The sequence below is a fragment of the Barbus barbus genome, assembly GCF_936440315.1.
Source record: "Barbus barbus genome assembly, chromosome: 31".
Lineage (NCBI taxonomy): Eukaryota > Metazoa > Chordata > Actinopteri > Cypriniformes > Cyprinidae > Barbus > Barbus barbus.
Window position 1 is genome coordinate 24,427,329 of NC_136759.1, and position 14,916 is coordinate 24,442,244.

The 14,916-nt window shown below is 37.9% G+C and overlaps 1 protein-coding gene across 1 annotated transcript in view; it reads left to right on the forward strand.

The window, feature by feature from the left end:
* Nucleotides 1-14,916, forward strand: part of LOC306851656 (cell adhesion molecule DSCAM-like) — a gene marked incomplete at its 3' end in the record, with an annotated part of 145,473 nt that overhangs the window by 97,038 nt on the left and 33,519 nt on the right. The window contains exons 8-11 of the mRNA XM_079388062.1: nucleotides 27-299; nucleotides 3,423-3,701; nucleotides 4,506-4,625; nucleotides 6,421-6,600. Coding sequence (XP_079244188.1) covers nucleotides 27-299; nucleotides 3,423-3,701; nucleotides 4,506-4,625; nucleotides 6,421-6,600 — 852 coding nt within the window. The remainder of the gene's footprint in view (nucleotides 1-26; nucleotides 300-3,422; nucleotides 3,702-4,505; nucleotides 4,626-6,420; nucleotides 6,601-14,916) is intronic.

Genomic DNA, 14,916 nt, shown 5'->3' on the forward strand with positions numbered 1-14,916 from the left:
GTGCACTGATAGTTCTCTCACAACAGGTCCTGCCAGTATTCGACCAATGAAAAATGTCACTGCCATCGCTGGAAGGGACACGTACATTCACTGTCGCATCATTGGTTACCCGTACTACTCTATTAAGTGGTATAAGGATTCCAACCTGCTCCCGTTTAACCATCGCCAACGTGCCTTTGAGAACAACGGCACACTGAAGCTGTCCAATGTGCAAAACTCAGACGAGGGGGAATACACATGCTATGTGTTGGTGGATCCAGAGAAACAAATTCACAGGAGCGTGCATGTTACAGTGAAAGGTACTGCTATATAAATGGAAGTCAGATGTTACAAGAATACTAGATTTTAATATCGGGTCAAATTAAAAAAATGTAGGGTTATCATCACTATTACTCAATCTTATGATTCGCAATTAACAAACCCCTAACCCTAGGTACTAACAACTTGGGACACTTGTCCCATGACATCTGTGCTATACATAAAAGATAACTCAAATCATGTGTCTTGTTGAGGAAAGGTCAAAGAAACTTTTTTGGTGCTGTCCTTTCAGTGAAATTTTGTGGGCCAAAAAAGGCCCATTGCTATAGTTTAGCAACCATTAGCAACCAAAAATCACCATTGCAACCATATAGTATGGCAATAATAACCTTTAAGAAGACCTTATCAGCTACATAGCTACTATACCATAGTATTATGGAAGCAAATTTTACATGGAAATGCACACAATTTTCTTAAGAAAATGTAAAAAATATAATGTAAAATATAAATATAGTTACCTAAAATTACTATGAATGAATGGTAAAAATTAATTAGATTTTTCTTTGGAAACATTAAGTAGTCTATTTATATCCTACTGTTTTGAAATTTAAAAGTGATAGAATGCAATATCATTCCATAAGTCATCACTAGAGACATCAGAGCTTTCATCAAATCCTGATTTCCGTAATTAGGGAGTGGATGTATGTTCATGTAATGTCAGTCTTATCCTAGAGAGCACACACAAACACACACACACACACACACACACACACACACACACACACACACACACATAAATCTCTCTCTCTCTCTATATGTATATGTATAAGTGCATTTAGTTTTCCGTTTTTGAATAGTTTTTGTTTGTTCCTGCATTTTTCCCCCTCCGCGACGATGGAGTTCGCCGCCCGCCTCCGCGCCCTTATACTCCGTGAATTGCCTCTTGTGGAGTACGCCGAGGAGTTCGGAGCTTCATGACGCGGCCATTCTCCATCTCTTCCAGCTCGGGCCGGTTTAAACTGCTCCATCGACCTCCCAGACATCGCTGGACTGACCTGGAGAGAAGGGATATACCGTGTCTGGGAGACATCCGGGCTCAAGCCGGAGCCAGCCCTCTTCCGCGACTCCCCCGAACCCGCCTGCCGAAGATAAGGCAAGCCAGCCAGATATGGACAAGTGTCCTCCGGTGCCTGTGCCTCGACAGCGCCCTCCAGTGCCTGCCCCTCGCCAGTGCCCTCCAGTGCCTGCTCCTCGCCAGTGCTTTCCAGTGCCTGCTCCTCGCAAGTGCCCTCCAATGCCTGCTCCTCGCAGGTGCCCTCCTGCGTCTCCGCTGGTCCAGTCCAGCTCTCCTGCGTCTCCGCTGGTCCTGTCCAGCTTTCCTGCGTCTCCGCTGGTTCCGTCCAGCTCCGCGCTTCAAGAGCGCCCGCCAAGAGTCCGCGCTGCCCGAGCACCCCCAAGAGTCTGCGCTTCAAGAGCGCCCCCAAGAGTCCGTGCCGCCCAAGCACCCCCAAGTGTCCGCGCCGCCCGAGCGCCCCCAAGTGATCTCGCCATCAAAGCACCCCCTAGTGCCCGCTCCTCCTCAGTGGGGAACTTCTCCAAGAAAAGTTTTTTTTCAGGGGGCCGATCAGGGGGCCGATAGCCCGGCCCCCTGATCCCTGGAGGCCTCCAGAGCGCCCCCCCCCCCCCCCATTGGATGGTGTATGGCGCGTGGACGCGCCTTCCGCAGGGGGGCGTAATGTCAGACTGCGTCTCGTGTTTCCCCGCCTCTCGTGTCCATATTTTGCCTTCCTGTTCCTGTCCTTGTTCCCTGTAATCATTAGTTCATTAGTCCCTAGCCCTGTATTTAATTACTCCGCACCTGTTTCTGTGCTTCCTCGTTGATTTCCCTGTGTTCTTAAGCCCTGTGTCTCCCTGTCTCCCATGTCCTGTATTGTTCGTCAATTCCCCTAGCTCCATGTTCCATGTACTGGATTGAAATAAACTGTGTTATTGGCATCTCCGTGTCTCCTCTCTCCTTGCTCCAAGAAGAGCGTGACAGTATATTTATTATGGATATATAAATACACACACATGCATGTATATATTTCAGAAAAATATCTTATGTTTATATATTAAATATTTATTTATAATATCAATTATATGAATATAAATATAGACATCTATATACATGTAAATATTTTCTAAATATATTCTGTATGTGTGTGTATTTATATATACATAATAAATATGCACAGAACATAAACATATTATGAAAACAAAAACTTTTTTTAGTATGCGATTAATTGCGATTAATCGTTTGACAGCACATATATATTAAACGATTATATATATATATAAAACATTTTTTTTTTTTTTTACAAACATTACAAATTTTACAAAGAAAATTACAAATATTAAAAGACAAAGACATAAAGACAGAAAAAACCCCTGATGTGATTGAGTTAGCTAATTTGCTCAATTCATGCTTAAAATTCTAAAGCGTGCGAAGGGATTCCCTGGAGTCCATTATCCCCATTTTGTTGTGAATTACATAAGCACTGAAGTGCTGCTTTATTTCAGTGTTATTTTAACTCATTGATTCTCAAACGCGACAGGCTGACTAGCACCATGCTTGCAAAGTCCCCGGAGAACGCATTATGCCAAATTTACTGAGAGACGAAAGAGCCCTTTTATAGTCTTCTTTATTTTGTCTTTCTTTGCTCTGTTTCTCTCTCATTAGTTCACATTATGCCTCCTCCTCTGTGAAATCTCTAGATTCTGAGCTGTAATGGCTTGTAATGAAGGCCGACTGGAGCCTTATTATTGCAAATCACAAATAATTGTACATGTGTGATCACATATGTTCTGTCCACCAGCCCATACTGAGTGCGTTCTGAGCTGCTTGTCACAACCGCTTACAACACCCCAACCGCTCATTTTACATTTAGTGTTTCTTCATAAAGTTGCATCACATTTAGTCAAAGGTTATATGAATCTTGCTCTGTATTTTCTATAAGGAGACTAGGAACATAAATGTACTGCCATAGCATACTCTAAATCAAACTTTTTCTGTGCAATAATATGTTAACATTTTAAATTACAATTGCGTTGTTTGCTTTGTTTGTGATTTTATTTGGTGGTGCATTTCTAACAGCATCTGTGTTACTGCTCCATCTCTCTCTCAGTGCCCCCTCTGATCCAACACTCCGACTCTCAGAGCGCTTCCATTGGTCAGCGTGTCTTCATCCCCTGCGTGGTCATATCCGGCGACCTGCCGATGTCTATAACCTGGCACAAAGATGGACGACCAATCAATGCCAGCCTGGGTGTCACCATAGACAACATAGACTTCACCAGCTCATTGCGCATTTCAAACCTGTCGGAAATTCATAACGGCAGTTACACCTGTATTGCCCGTAATGAGGCTGCTGCCGTCGAGCATAGCATACAACTCATCGTTAAAGGTTTGAGAGAAATTTAGCTATTCTTATTATAATGTTATAATTTAAAAAAAATTACCAATAATGTTTTCACTGTACACTGGAAATAAATTCTGTAAAATTTACGGTAAAAAACTGCCAGCTGTGGTTGCCAGAATTTTACTGTAAAAAATATGGTAGCAATGTTTTAGGTTTTACGGTTTTAACTTTAATTTAAAATTAACTGATATAATGTTAATATATCAACCTCTTGAAGTACTGAAACCTGTTCTGTACCTTTGTAACACACTGATAACCACCAAAAGCAGATGTGATGAGAAAGTCACATGATGGACCAAAGCCTATCACAAGCAGCTTTTGAATATTAACATATATAGAAGGTGCACACAAACACTAAACACCATCATGGGAACACATATGAAACTGAAATAATGCAACAAACATTAATTTAACAACGTTAGGTGTAACATACAAACCTAATGTACAAAACTGATTTAAAAAAAAAGAAACATAGTTATTTCAACAAAAAACGTAAAATTACATGTAATGTCCAGTCCAGTTTTTCACCGTATATAGTAGGGGAACTTAGTTTTAACCATTTAGCAGGTTTTTACTGTAGCATTTTTACAGTATTTTACCGTTAAATTCATGGACATTTTTTACAGTGAATAATTAAGTTCCAATTTTATATTATGTTTTAGGAAAAAAAAAGTATTTTTCAGTTTTTGTTCTTTAAACTGTCTCTAAACTTATATATAAATACATACATTTTCAATGGTGCTTTTGTGTTATACGTGTTTTTAAAAATAATATTCTTTTTATGCTCAGTTCCGCCACATTTTGAGGTACAGCCAAGAGACCAGGATGGCATATATGGGAAATCAGTGATCCTGAATTGTTCGGCAAAGGGAAACCCAATCCCCACTATAGTATGGAACCACTCAAAAGGTATGCTAGTATTTGCAAATATGTAATTATATATTATTTCTTGTTGTACATAACAATTGTCTATGGGCAAAAATACAAAAGACTGTAAGCAATATGAAATATTATTGCAATTAAGAATTTCTGTAAAAAAAACTGGTGAATCTCAAAAAAACATTTCCAGGTTACATTTTCCTCAAAATCCAGAGAAAGAAATGTTTAAAAAATAAGCCTTTGTGCATTATAATAAGCAGATTTTCCTCTAAAATATATTTAGTTTATTAACATAAACTATTTCCAGCTGTTATTATTATTATTGTTATTATTTATACACTGTGTATGAACAGAACATCTGCATATGAACAAATATAAATAGAACAGCTGCTATTTGAGTGATAAACAGTACAGCTGTTCTAAAGCTGCAATTATACTATTGGCAAGGTTTTTTTTAAGTTACGATTAACCTAAACGCAGACCCAACGCAGACACATTTGGTGTGGACATAACTTTAGTCAGGTTTAGGGGTGATTTGGACAGGTGGGCTGGGCACAGGTGTGTGTTTGCATTGAGGCCATGGTCAAAGAAGCTGGATTACTGGATTAGAGCAGGAGCAGGTGACTCGCTCGACCATGATTCCTCCTGAAGGGGACTGAGCGTTTGAAGCCCTCACTACACATTGTAGATGAAAGCTCACAAATGGAAATCCATATACACAACAAAAAACCGGGCTGCACATTGGGAGGGTGAACAGAGCTTGAATGAAAGAAACGAGGGTCAGATGGAGTCCATGATGTTAGAGAGGCATTGTGGGTGAAGGAGTGCTTTTTCTAGATTGACCTTGAGGTTACATTCTTTGACATCAAATTTCTACATTCAGAAAATAAATTTCTATTTGCTTTCTGAATTAATTGAGTTTCAATTATAATGTTCTTTATGTTACAAATATATGTTTTTCAACACTTCATAACCAGGTACAGTATTCCAACATCTATAAATGTTCAGCACAGCGTCCACCTTCTTTTTAACATAAGAGCAGGTCCATTTCTAAATGTGCAAGGCTTCTGGTGTCATCCACTTTCGGTTATTTTGAGCTATACTAAAAATGTGTGATATTGCAAACGGCTATTTCTCGCTATATTGTTTTAATGTATTGTCATACATTGATTATAAACACACTGGTTTGTACTGTAGCACAAATAGTTTTACCGTTTACTGCACCTATAGTGGCTAATGAATCAGATGTCTTGCACAATCACAGAAAATAGCTTATTTCCACATTGCAAACTAAGGTGGATATCCTGAAAGTCTGTACCTATTTTCCATGACAGTGAAGATTATTTTGTTTTGTTGTGCAGACATGCTGTAGCTTTGTCAGATTAAGATGCTCATGTGGTATTATGGTTTATTTCATATAACTGAGTCCCACAGTGTCATCTAATCCTAATCCAGACAAGACACACCAGATAAAAAACAATTCCCCTCAGAGATCTTTAAATCCAATAAAGAAATCATCAGATGTAAACACAACATAATTGATATTGATCATAAAAAAGGTTTGATTGCTATCGGATTATCAGATGTTTAAGATTACATTTAAACATATGGCAGCCATGTTGCCTCATGAAGCAGTCACTTTTGTTATGTTATGCTAGAATGAAATACGTTTTAGTGTAACCTTTTTTAATTAAATATTTGAATTAAATAATTAAATTCAACATTATATATTCATTACAAATTTCTAAATATTAAAAATATAAATATACAACATTTCTAAATATAGTGTATACAGACCTTAAATTGTTTCTGTTTTCTGTCTTAGGTGCTGGCGTACCTCAGTTCCAGCCCATCGCCTTGAATTCTGGCTCACGTATCCAGCTCCTGGAGAAGGGCTCTCTGCTCATAAAACACGTCCTGGAGGAAGATGCTGGATTTTATCTGTGCAAGGTCAGCAATGACGTGGGAGCCGATATCAGCAAGAGCATGTACCTCACCGTTAAAAGTAAGACCCTGTCAAGTGGAGTGTGTTGATTGTATGTGTGTGTGTGTGTGTGTGTGCATGTTTATGTTCCTGTGAGGGCTAAGTTTAGGTGTAGGGTTGGTGTAGGGCAATAGCACACACAGTTTGTTCAGTATAAAAACCATTACGCCTATGGAGAGTCCCCATAAACCACAAAAACCAACGTGTGTGTGTGTGTGTGTGTGTATGAGTGACACAATGTATGTTGATTGTGATGTGATCAGATTGCTATTAATAGACATGTATTATATTTAAATGTTTTTTGTTCTCTTTGTTTGCGCTGTGCCACTCTATCTGAGTGTGTGTGTGCGTGTGTGATTGAGTGTGTGCCTGGACCTGAGGGTCTTCTGCCCTGTTGACTGCTGTGTATACGGTATTGTGCTCCTTGGTGAACTGTTTATTTGTTGAGCAGGCAGAGACTTACATTCCCTCCATTAAACCCACTGCACAGCATTTTTGCCTACTCTGGCATGAGGAGAAGACCAAACCAACAGAGCAGTGCCACCAGTAGCCTGTTCGCATTGTCACTTTCCTTTTGTCTAAACATCACTATTCATTTAGATCAGCAAAAATGAACTACTGAAAATTGAAAATTGAATGAAGTCTGTATTTTTCCTTAGAGTAAAAATAATTTGAGACAGTCAAGATAATTTGAGTCAAGATTCCTCTATAAAAGTTGTCCACCATCTCTTGTGTTTTGCATTTTGCATCATGTAAGCAGCCCAAGACAAAGCCTTGGGGAACATCAGAATTGATTTTATTTTATTTGTGCTCTGTACCTTTAAAAGAAAATAGTATTTTACAGATGGAATGGTCAAAAATCAGTTTAAATTACCCAGAATTTCAAGGGCAGTGTATGGTCATAATGAAAACAATATTCTGATATCCCCCTGATGCATATAGTATTTAGATGGACTACTGCTATTGAATCTGCATTATTTCAGTCTTCAGTCAAATATAATTTCTCTCAGTTTCTCAGTATTTTTTTCCTTTTCTTTTTTTCAGTAAAAATATGTAGCATCCCTAAAAACTATACATTAAAAATGAACAAATTTTAAAAATATAATTTTGGTCATCATATCTTCTACTTCAGTGAGACAAGTTTGTGAGTGAGTGAGTCAGATGGTTTAGTCATTTTTTTTTTTTGTTCGATCAATTGATTCATTCAAAAGAACATGATTCGGGGTTCAGATAGTCTTGCTTCTCTCTTGCACTCTCATAAATGCACCAAAGAGAGCTAGAGAGGATGTCCAGATTTTCATGAACTACATTTTTGTAAATTTTTCTCACACAGTTACTAGGAAAAATACATTTAACATACCTTGCGTTCTTTTTCTCTTCTGCTTTTCACTTCTTTATCGTGCACTATTCTATTTTGTCATTTTGTAAAGAATTTGATATCTTATGATTTTTTTTTTCAGTGTAGGATTATTGTGTATTTTAAAAATATAGGCAGACTTAGTGTTGTTCAATTAACAGTCATTAAGCTTGATAGAAAAGGTGTTTTGCTTCGTTTTCATTTATATCATCTTTCTCCTTGTGTGGATCTGTTGGCGCTCCTTCGCCTTCAGTATCAGAGAAAGCACATGCTCAGACTGTGACCAATTGTGCAAGAAAAAGGGGGAATTGCTTCAGCATGGCAGCCTGCTGCACTCCACCAACCACACACACACACACACAAACACACACACTCGTGCTGCCCCTCCCAATCTAGAGAATATACCTCACTCCATTGGCCTGCACAGAGAAGGCAATGAGTGTGTGTGTTTGTGAGAGAGAAGGGGGTAGATGGCCCACTCAGGCGTGGCAATGTGACGAGGTGGCCTAGTTTCCCAGGGTGCCCCTGTACTGGTGATAAAATGAGGGCTGAAATGGATTATATACACCCAGAGTTGTTGCTGCAGCCTTTGTATTCCTACGGCATGATACGCCATACACACTAATCATATTCAACATGGCCATCAAAGTGGAAAACACAAATGGAGTTATCATAGTTAATTCACACCCAGCCGTAAATCCTGGTCCAAATTGCCAAGCATATTTTAAGGCTCAGTTGCTGTGCACACTGACATAATGCGAATGATGTGTGATTACAGTTTTGTCATTTTTACAGTTTTACACACTGTATAGAAATATAAATATTTACCTTTTTTGGTTCCAAGGTCATTGACTGTTCAGCCGCTATAATGAGTCTCTGAATCTCCATCAGATGATCATCGTTCATGCTTTTTATCCTATGTGCATCTCTAAACCACTTATATGCTTCATTGAACTCACAATAAAGACCATTAAAGGCTACATATGCGCCACGCTCTGACTCATCTTTTGTTTGTGTGTGCGTGTGTGTAGAAAGAGTGAGACATATTATTTGCATGCTTGCCTTGATTACTTTCTTGTTTGAATGTGATGCTGTCCTTTCAAGACAGTAGCTGAACATTTTTGACCCAGGTTTTAGTAGATCACATGCACAAAAAAATCTACATTTCTGAGAATCATGGACTTTTGAACAGTAGTAAATTAATGTTATGTTTGTCAATAGGGAGGAAGCTTAAAATTTCAACCCTGTTACCTGATTTTTTAACAGTAAACGGTTATCGTGAAAATTAGTTCTGTCATGACAGCTCTCTGAGGGTATAGCAAGGTAATGTACATGACAATGTTAATGTGTTTGGTCTTGGCGGAATAGATCCACTACGTTGCTGCTGTGGCAGAGCAAGTACAGAGACTTGCTACTGCCAATACATCCACAGCATGCTGCTGTGAGCATGTAAGAAGTACTTCTGCTGCACATATAGCATATATGAAATACCCCCACATAGCATACATGAATCACCCCATAGACAGAGGTGGAAAGAGTACGAAAATATTCTACTCAAGTAAAAGTACCATTACATTAATGAAATTGTACTTAAGTACAAGTCTACAAATCTACTCAAGTAAAAGTAAAAAGTAGCTCATTTAAAATTTACTTACATTTTAACAGTGGGAGGGAGGCAAACAAGGGATAGGCCAAGGATGTCACACTCAGTTCCTGGAGGGCCACAGTTTAGATATAACCCTAATTAAACACATCTGATTCAGCTAATCTAATCATTTAGGCTTATTTGAAAACTACATGGTATGTGTGTTGGAGCAGGGTTAGAACTAAACGCTGCAGGAACTCAGTTTGACACCCCTGGGATAGGCCGATAAATCTCAAAGTAGTTGTTTTTAATTAAAGGAATCAGTTATTTAGAATAATAAGACATTTGGGCTGTTACCAGGCAAATTAAATCAGTATCAACAAAATTCATCTTTGCAATGCAGAAGAAACACAGAAGCTTCATCTGAAGTTACAAATGCAGAAATAATGCTTTGATATATAAGACATAAAATGTTGAATACTGATTTGAAATTATATAAAAAAAAGAAAACATCAAAAGATACTTTAAAATTGAAATTAAAACCGCCAGTAGGTGTCAGCAAGTCACTGTTAATAAGTGAGTCATTGCGACTGAACCGAATCATTTAAAAGGTTGATTCATTCAGGAACAAATCACCATCATTGCTCAGAGACGCAAAGCTGTGCTATGGTGGCTGTGTTTCGGATTATTTTTGTTGTCGAAATAGAGCAAAAACAGGCAATATGGTGTCTCTTAATTAACTTCTTGCTTATTGAACTGTTGAAAAAAAATCTATTTGTAATCATGCTGATTTTTGGAGAAAAAAATGGCACTCTTCGTGTGATATTTATTTACTATGTGAAATTATATAAATGTATACATTTTCTGCCCCTATATCTTCAATTTTGTGATCATTCTAAATGCATTTTAACAGACTGAATCATTCGTTTTCAGCTGGGTCTGCACCATAACGCCTGTGTTGTCCGTCTGCATCTTTCTTGTGGTTTTAGCGCCAGTTTGTTCTCCTGCCCATTATGCAGTAGTTTACTGGGAGCTATTTTTTTTTACTCAGTAATTAGTGTGTTTTAAAATATAGCGAAGTACAATACTTCAAAAAAATATATAATTAAGTAAAAATTACTTTAAAAAGTAGAAGTAGACAAAAAAAGCTACTCAAGTACGGTAAAGTGAGTAAATGTAATTTGTTACTTTCCACCTCTGCCCATAAGCAGATCTATACAGGTGGAGCTGGGTAAGGAGGAGGGTTTCTGAAGTAAACTGCAACTGTTACAGCAAACACTAGCCAAGTTAGGGCTGCCCTCGACTAAAGATGTTTCTGGTCGACTAGTAGTTGTTCATTTGAAGCATTAGTTGACTAATTGCACGTTTATTAATAAACCATTTAAATCATAAATATGAACCTTTAGTTGCCTGCATAGCCTAATAAGTGTTCAAGCGCATGCATAAAACTTGCCACAGCACACCGGCAGAAGTAATGATTATGGATGTGTCAGGGAAAAACAGTAAAGAGGCTGCATTAACATTTTAATAATGGATTGATAAACTAGTGCTTTCTTTGTTTTCTGTTTAAGAGATGAAGTCGGCGACACCGACTCGTCATCTCCGCAGTAGTGGATGCTCCTGTATGCATGTTTCAGATGGATTACATAATCTGAGAATACTGTTTTTCATTTGAATTGGTTAATTTGCAAGCAGACATTTCACTCTCTATAGATCATCTGTAGGGCAAGCGAGTTTCACAGAGTTTCGCACTCAAGTTCACAGAGACCGAGACGACAGAAAGAGCATCCTCTTTGCTTTCATTATTTTACAAAAGCGCAACGTTTTTTTGTTATTGTTAGTGCACACAAATAAATGTAGAGTCTTTACAGATTCGAAAGCTGTATTTCTCTTATCTGTATGACCAAAAATGAGGAAGTATTTTAAGAGCAAGTGACGGCGCCTCCATCTGTCCTGCAGTGAGTGCTACTGTTCAACTTCCACACTCCGCTTCTACACAATTCCACAACACTTGAATAGTGCACATTTCTCTAGATTAACATTAGATTGAGCGGCCATGTAAAGTTGCTGCTACTAACATATTTTAGACGTTAAGTCTTATTTGAGATCGATGAATGATATGCGAGCATTTGGATGTCCTGCCCGAGTACTGTATTTAAGTAAAGTAAAGTCGTGACGTATTGTCAAGTATGGTGACCCATACTCGAAATTGGTGCTCTGCGTTTAACCCATCCAAGTGCACACACACAGCAGTGAGTAGTGAACAAATGCGCGCACACACACACACACACACACACACACACACACACACCCGGAGCAGTGGGCAGCCATGCTGCGGCGCCCGGGGAGCAATTGGGGGTTCGGTGGGGCACCTCAGTCGTGGTATTGAGGGTGGAGAGAGCGCTGTACATTCACTCCCCCCACCTACAATCCCTGCCGGCCGGGGACTCGAACCCGCAACCTTTCAATTACGAGTCCGACTCTCTAACCATTAGGCCACGACTTCCCACAAAGACTTCCCACAAATTTCCACAAAGACCGGCCGTTAACGATCTGTCCGTCACAGAATGCGTGACTTTGCCTGTGGATATTTTTTTCTGCGACTAAGCAACTAATAAAATTTTGGTCGATCAAGCCTCTTCTGGTCGACTAATGCTTAGTCGACTATTAAGGGGCAGCCCTAAGCCAAGTATTTGAATGTTGAGCATCAAGCTGATTGGCTGCTGATACAAAAGGAACAAATCAGCTGCGCCACATGATTCTGATGTCATTTAATCCGAGTTTACACCTATCGGACCGTAAGAGTTTCACAACAGAACTTTGGGTATATTTCTGGAAGTGTATTAGCATTAAATTATTTTTCTAATAATTAAATTTATTTGTTTATTTATTCATACTTAGTGGGTGCTTTCATCCAAAGTGACTTGTGACGTATTAATGTACTAACTGTATTAATGCACTCAATGTATATTCATTTTATCAATTAATGCATACCCTAAAAATAGAGACCTATGACTGCTAGCATTATTTATCAGAGTAGGCTAAACGATATGATAACAGTGAATAATTATTGAAAGGATATTTATATAAACATCAGTATTAAATTCTGTATGCAAAAACCTTGTGTAACTGTCCAACTGCCAACCTCATTGCTTTATCACAGTGTTTACCATTTTAAAGAATTTTACAGATATTTAATATGTCACTTTTCAAAACTGTAAAGTCTTATTTCTAGCTGTAAAACACATCTATGTTGCTGGTGAAAGACAACATTTACTCACACATGTTGTGAATATCAAACTCTCTCCTGTCCTCCCTGTGGCTTTCCCTGGTTTGTTTAATAATATTTAGGTGCTGTTCTATGGCTGCTGAAATGAATAAAGGGAGATTCTGTTTGATGTGCGGTTATAGCTGCCATCAGCGCTCCCCCTTCTCTCTTTATTACAGGAGCCTGTAATATTGCTGGATATTAAAAATATACATCAACTAAGCTGTTATGGGAATACCATTTAGAGCCCCTCTTGCCTGAAGCCCCTCTCGTGCTGACTGCAAGACTTTAAATGAGATTATACACACTCTTTTGGATGTGTACTAAGGAGAATTTCTAAGAACTGAGGACTCACCATATTGAATTTTTCCCCCCACATTGTATTCAATGTCAATGTCTTCTGCAATATCATATGAAATGCACTAGTGAAACAAAACTGCAATAGTGATATTCCTTAAGTCCTTTTAATTTTCTCCATAGAGAAATAGTTTTTTTTTTGTAATACTGTATAAATGTTACAATACAGACCCACCAAGATTGTTAGGTGTTGATGTATACTTCTGTAAAAGCTACACCTCATTGTCTTCTCGGTTTTATTTCAAATAATTCATTTAAAAAGCTGATTTAATGGCAGAATTAGCACTACGCTACCCATAATCTTAAAGAGAATTCCTCCACTCAGAAAGGGCACTGTTACCGTGGAAAGTTGGCAGATAGCAGTTGACTAGGATCATTCAAACAAAAAATGGTAATATTAACAATATAGTTTTAAAAATCATTTTTAATGTAAATGAATAACAGAGTCCACAGCACAACAGAACAATATATTTTGGAATCACATTCAAACCATTATTCCCAGCTAATGAAGGATAAAAAACATTCCTCCTTTAAAGAGCTTGAGCATTTCATAGAATTTATTATAAGGACATGCTCATAATAAACAGAATATTATTGCGCACTGGTATGGACACTAATATTATAGTATTTATCTTTATAGTTATAATTCCTGTTATGAACAGGCCTTATTAGTCGATAGTTAATAATGAACACTTGATAATAATGTCACTTTCACATAATCTTTATTCCATTTTCAAGTCAAAGTTGAATTAATCTCAAAGCTGGTTTGTTTGTATGCAGAGAAACTAATGGGGAAAATGCCTAATTAAATAAGGCTGCTGAAAACGTAGACTGTCTGTAGTTAAAATAAAAATTAGCCTTTCCATATCTTCCGGATCTTGCTTCAGTGCAGGTCTCAACCTCGCATCAGATCTTCAGAGAGCACCCTCCGCTAAAGAGCAATAACATTTAGAGAAGGTGGAGAGATATTATCGTTTTTTTTTTTTTTTAAATGCCGTACTTAAAATTCATAGTTGTCATGCAAAATAAATCAGCGTTCTCTGGTATGGCGCAGCTGCGTGGAGCTTGTGAGTGAATAAGAGATGAGAGTTAAACATTCACAGGCCTGACTCTGACACTCTCCATCATGTCAACTTCCGCCACTTCACACCGTAATAAGAGTCTGGGCATGGAGAGACTGCATGTATGTGCCTCTTTTTCTTTTCCTCCCTGTCTCTGTCTGTCTGTCTGTTCTTCAACAGTTAATGCTGTGGGTGGACTGTACAAAATCACATATCACAGACTACTTATTACAGTCAACATCACAATATTTCTGCTGCAAATTCAACCAAAAAATGCTCAATTGGGTGTTTGTGAAAGAACTGCAGGAGGTCCATGAGTTGATAAAAAGCTAATAATTAAATCAAATCTAAAATTAAAATAAAAGTGGCTGCACACTTCATTGAATTAAAACTAAAATAGTGATATAGTGTAATTATCAAATCAAATGCTGCAAATTAATTTAATATGTATAATGTTGTTCATTTTATGATTAGAGTTGAAACAATAATATAATATAATCATTAGGACTATAAATGTGCAGGTATATAAACATTTACTTAAAAAAAAAAGATTAAATATTCCGTCTGTTCACTTGCATGTCATGTGACCATAAACTAACATCAGCTAACCAATAACATGCCTCTTTAAATTATTCAAATATTAAGTCAAAAGCTCATGGGTACAAGTAAATATTTAACATCTAAGGGGCTTGGGACCCTCTTTGGTAAA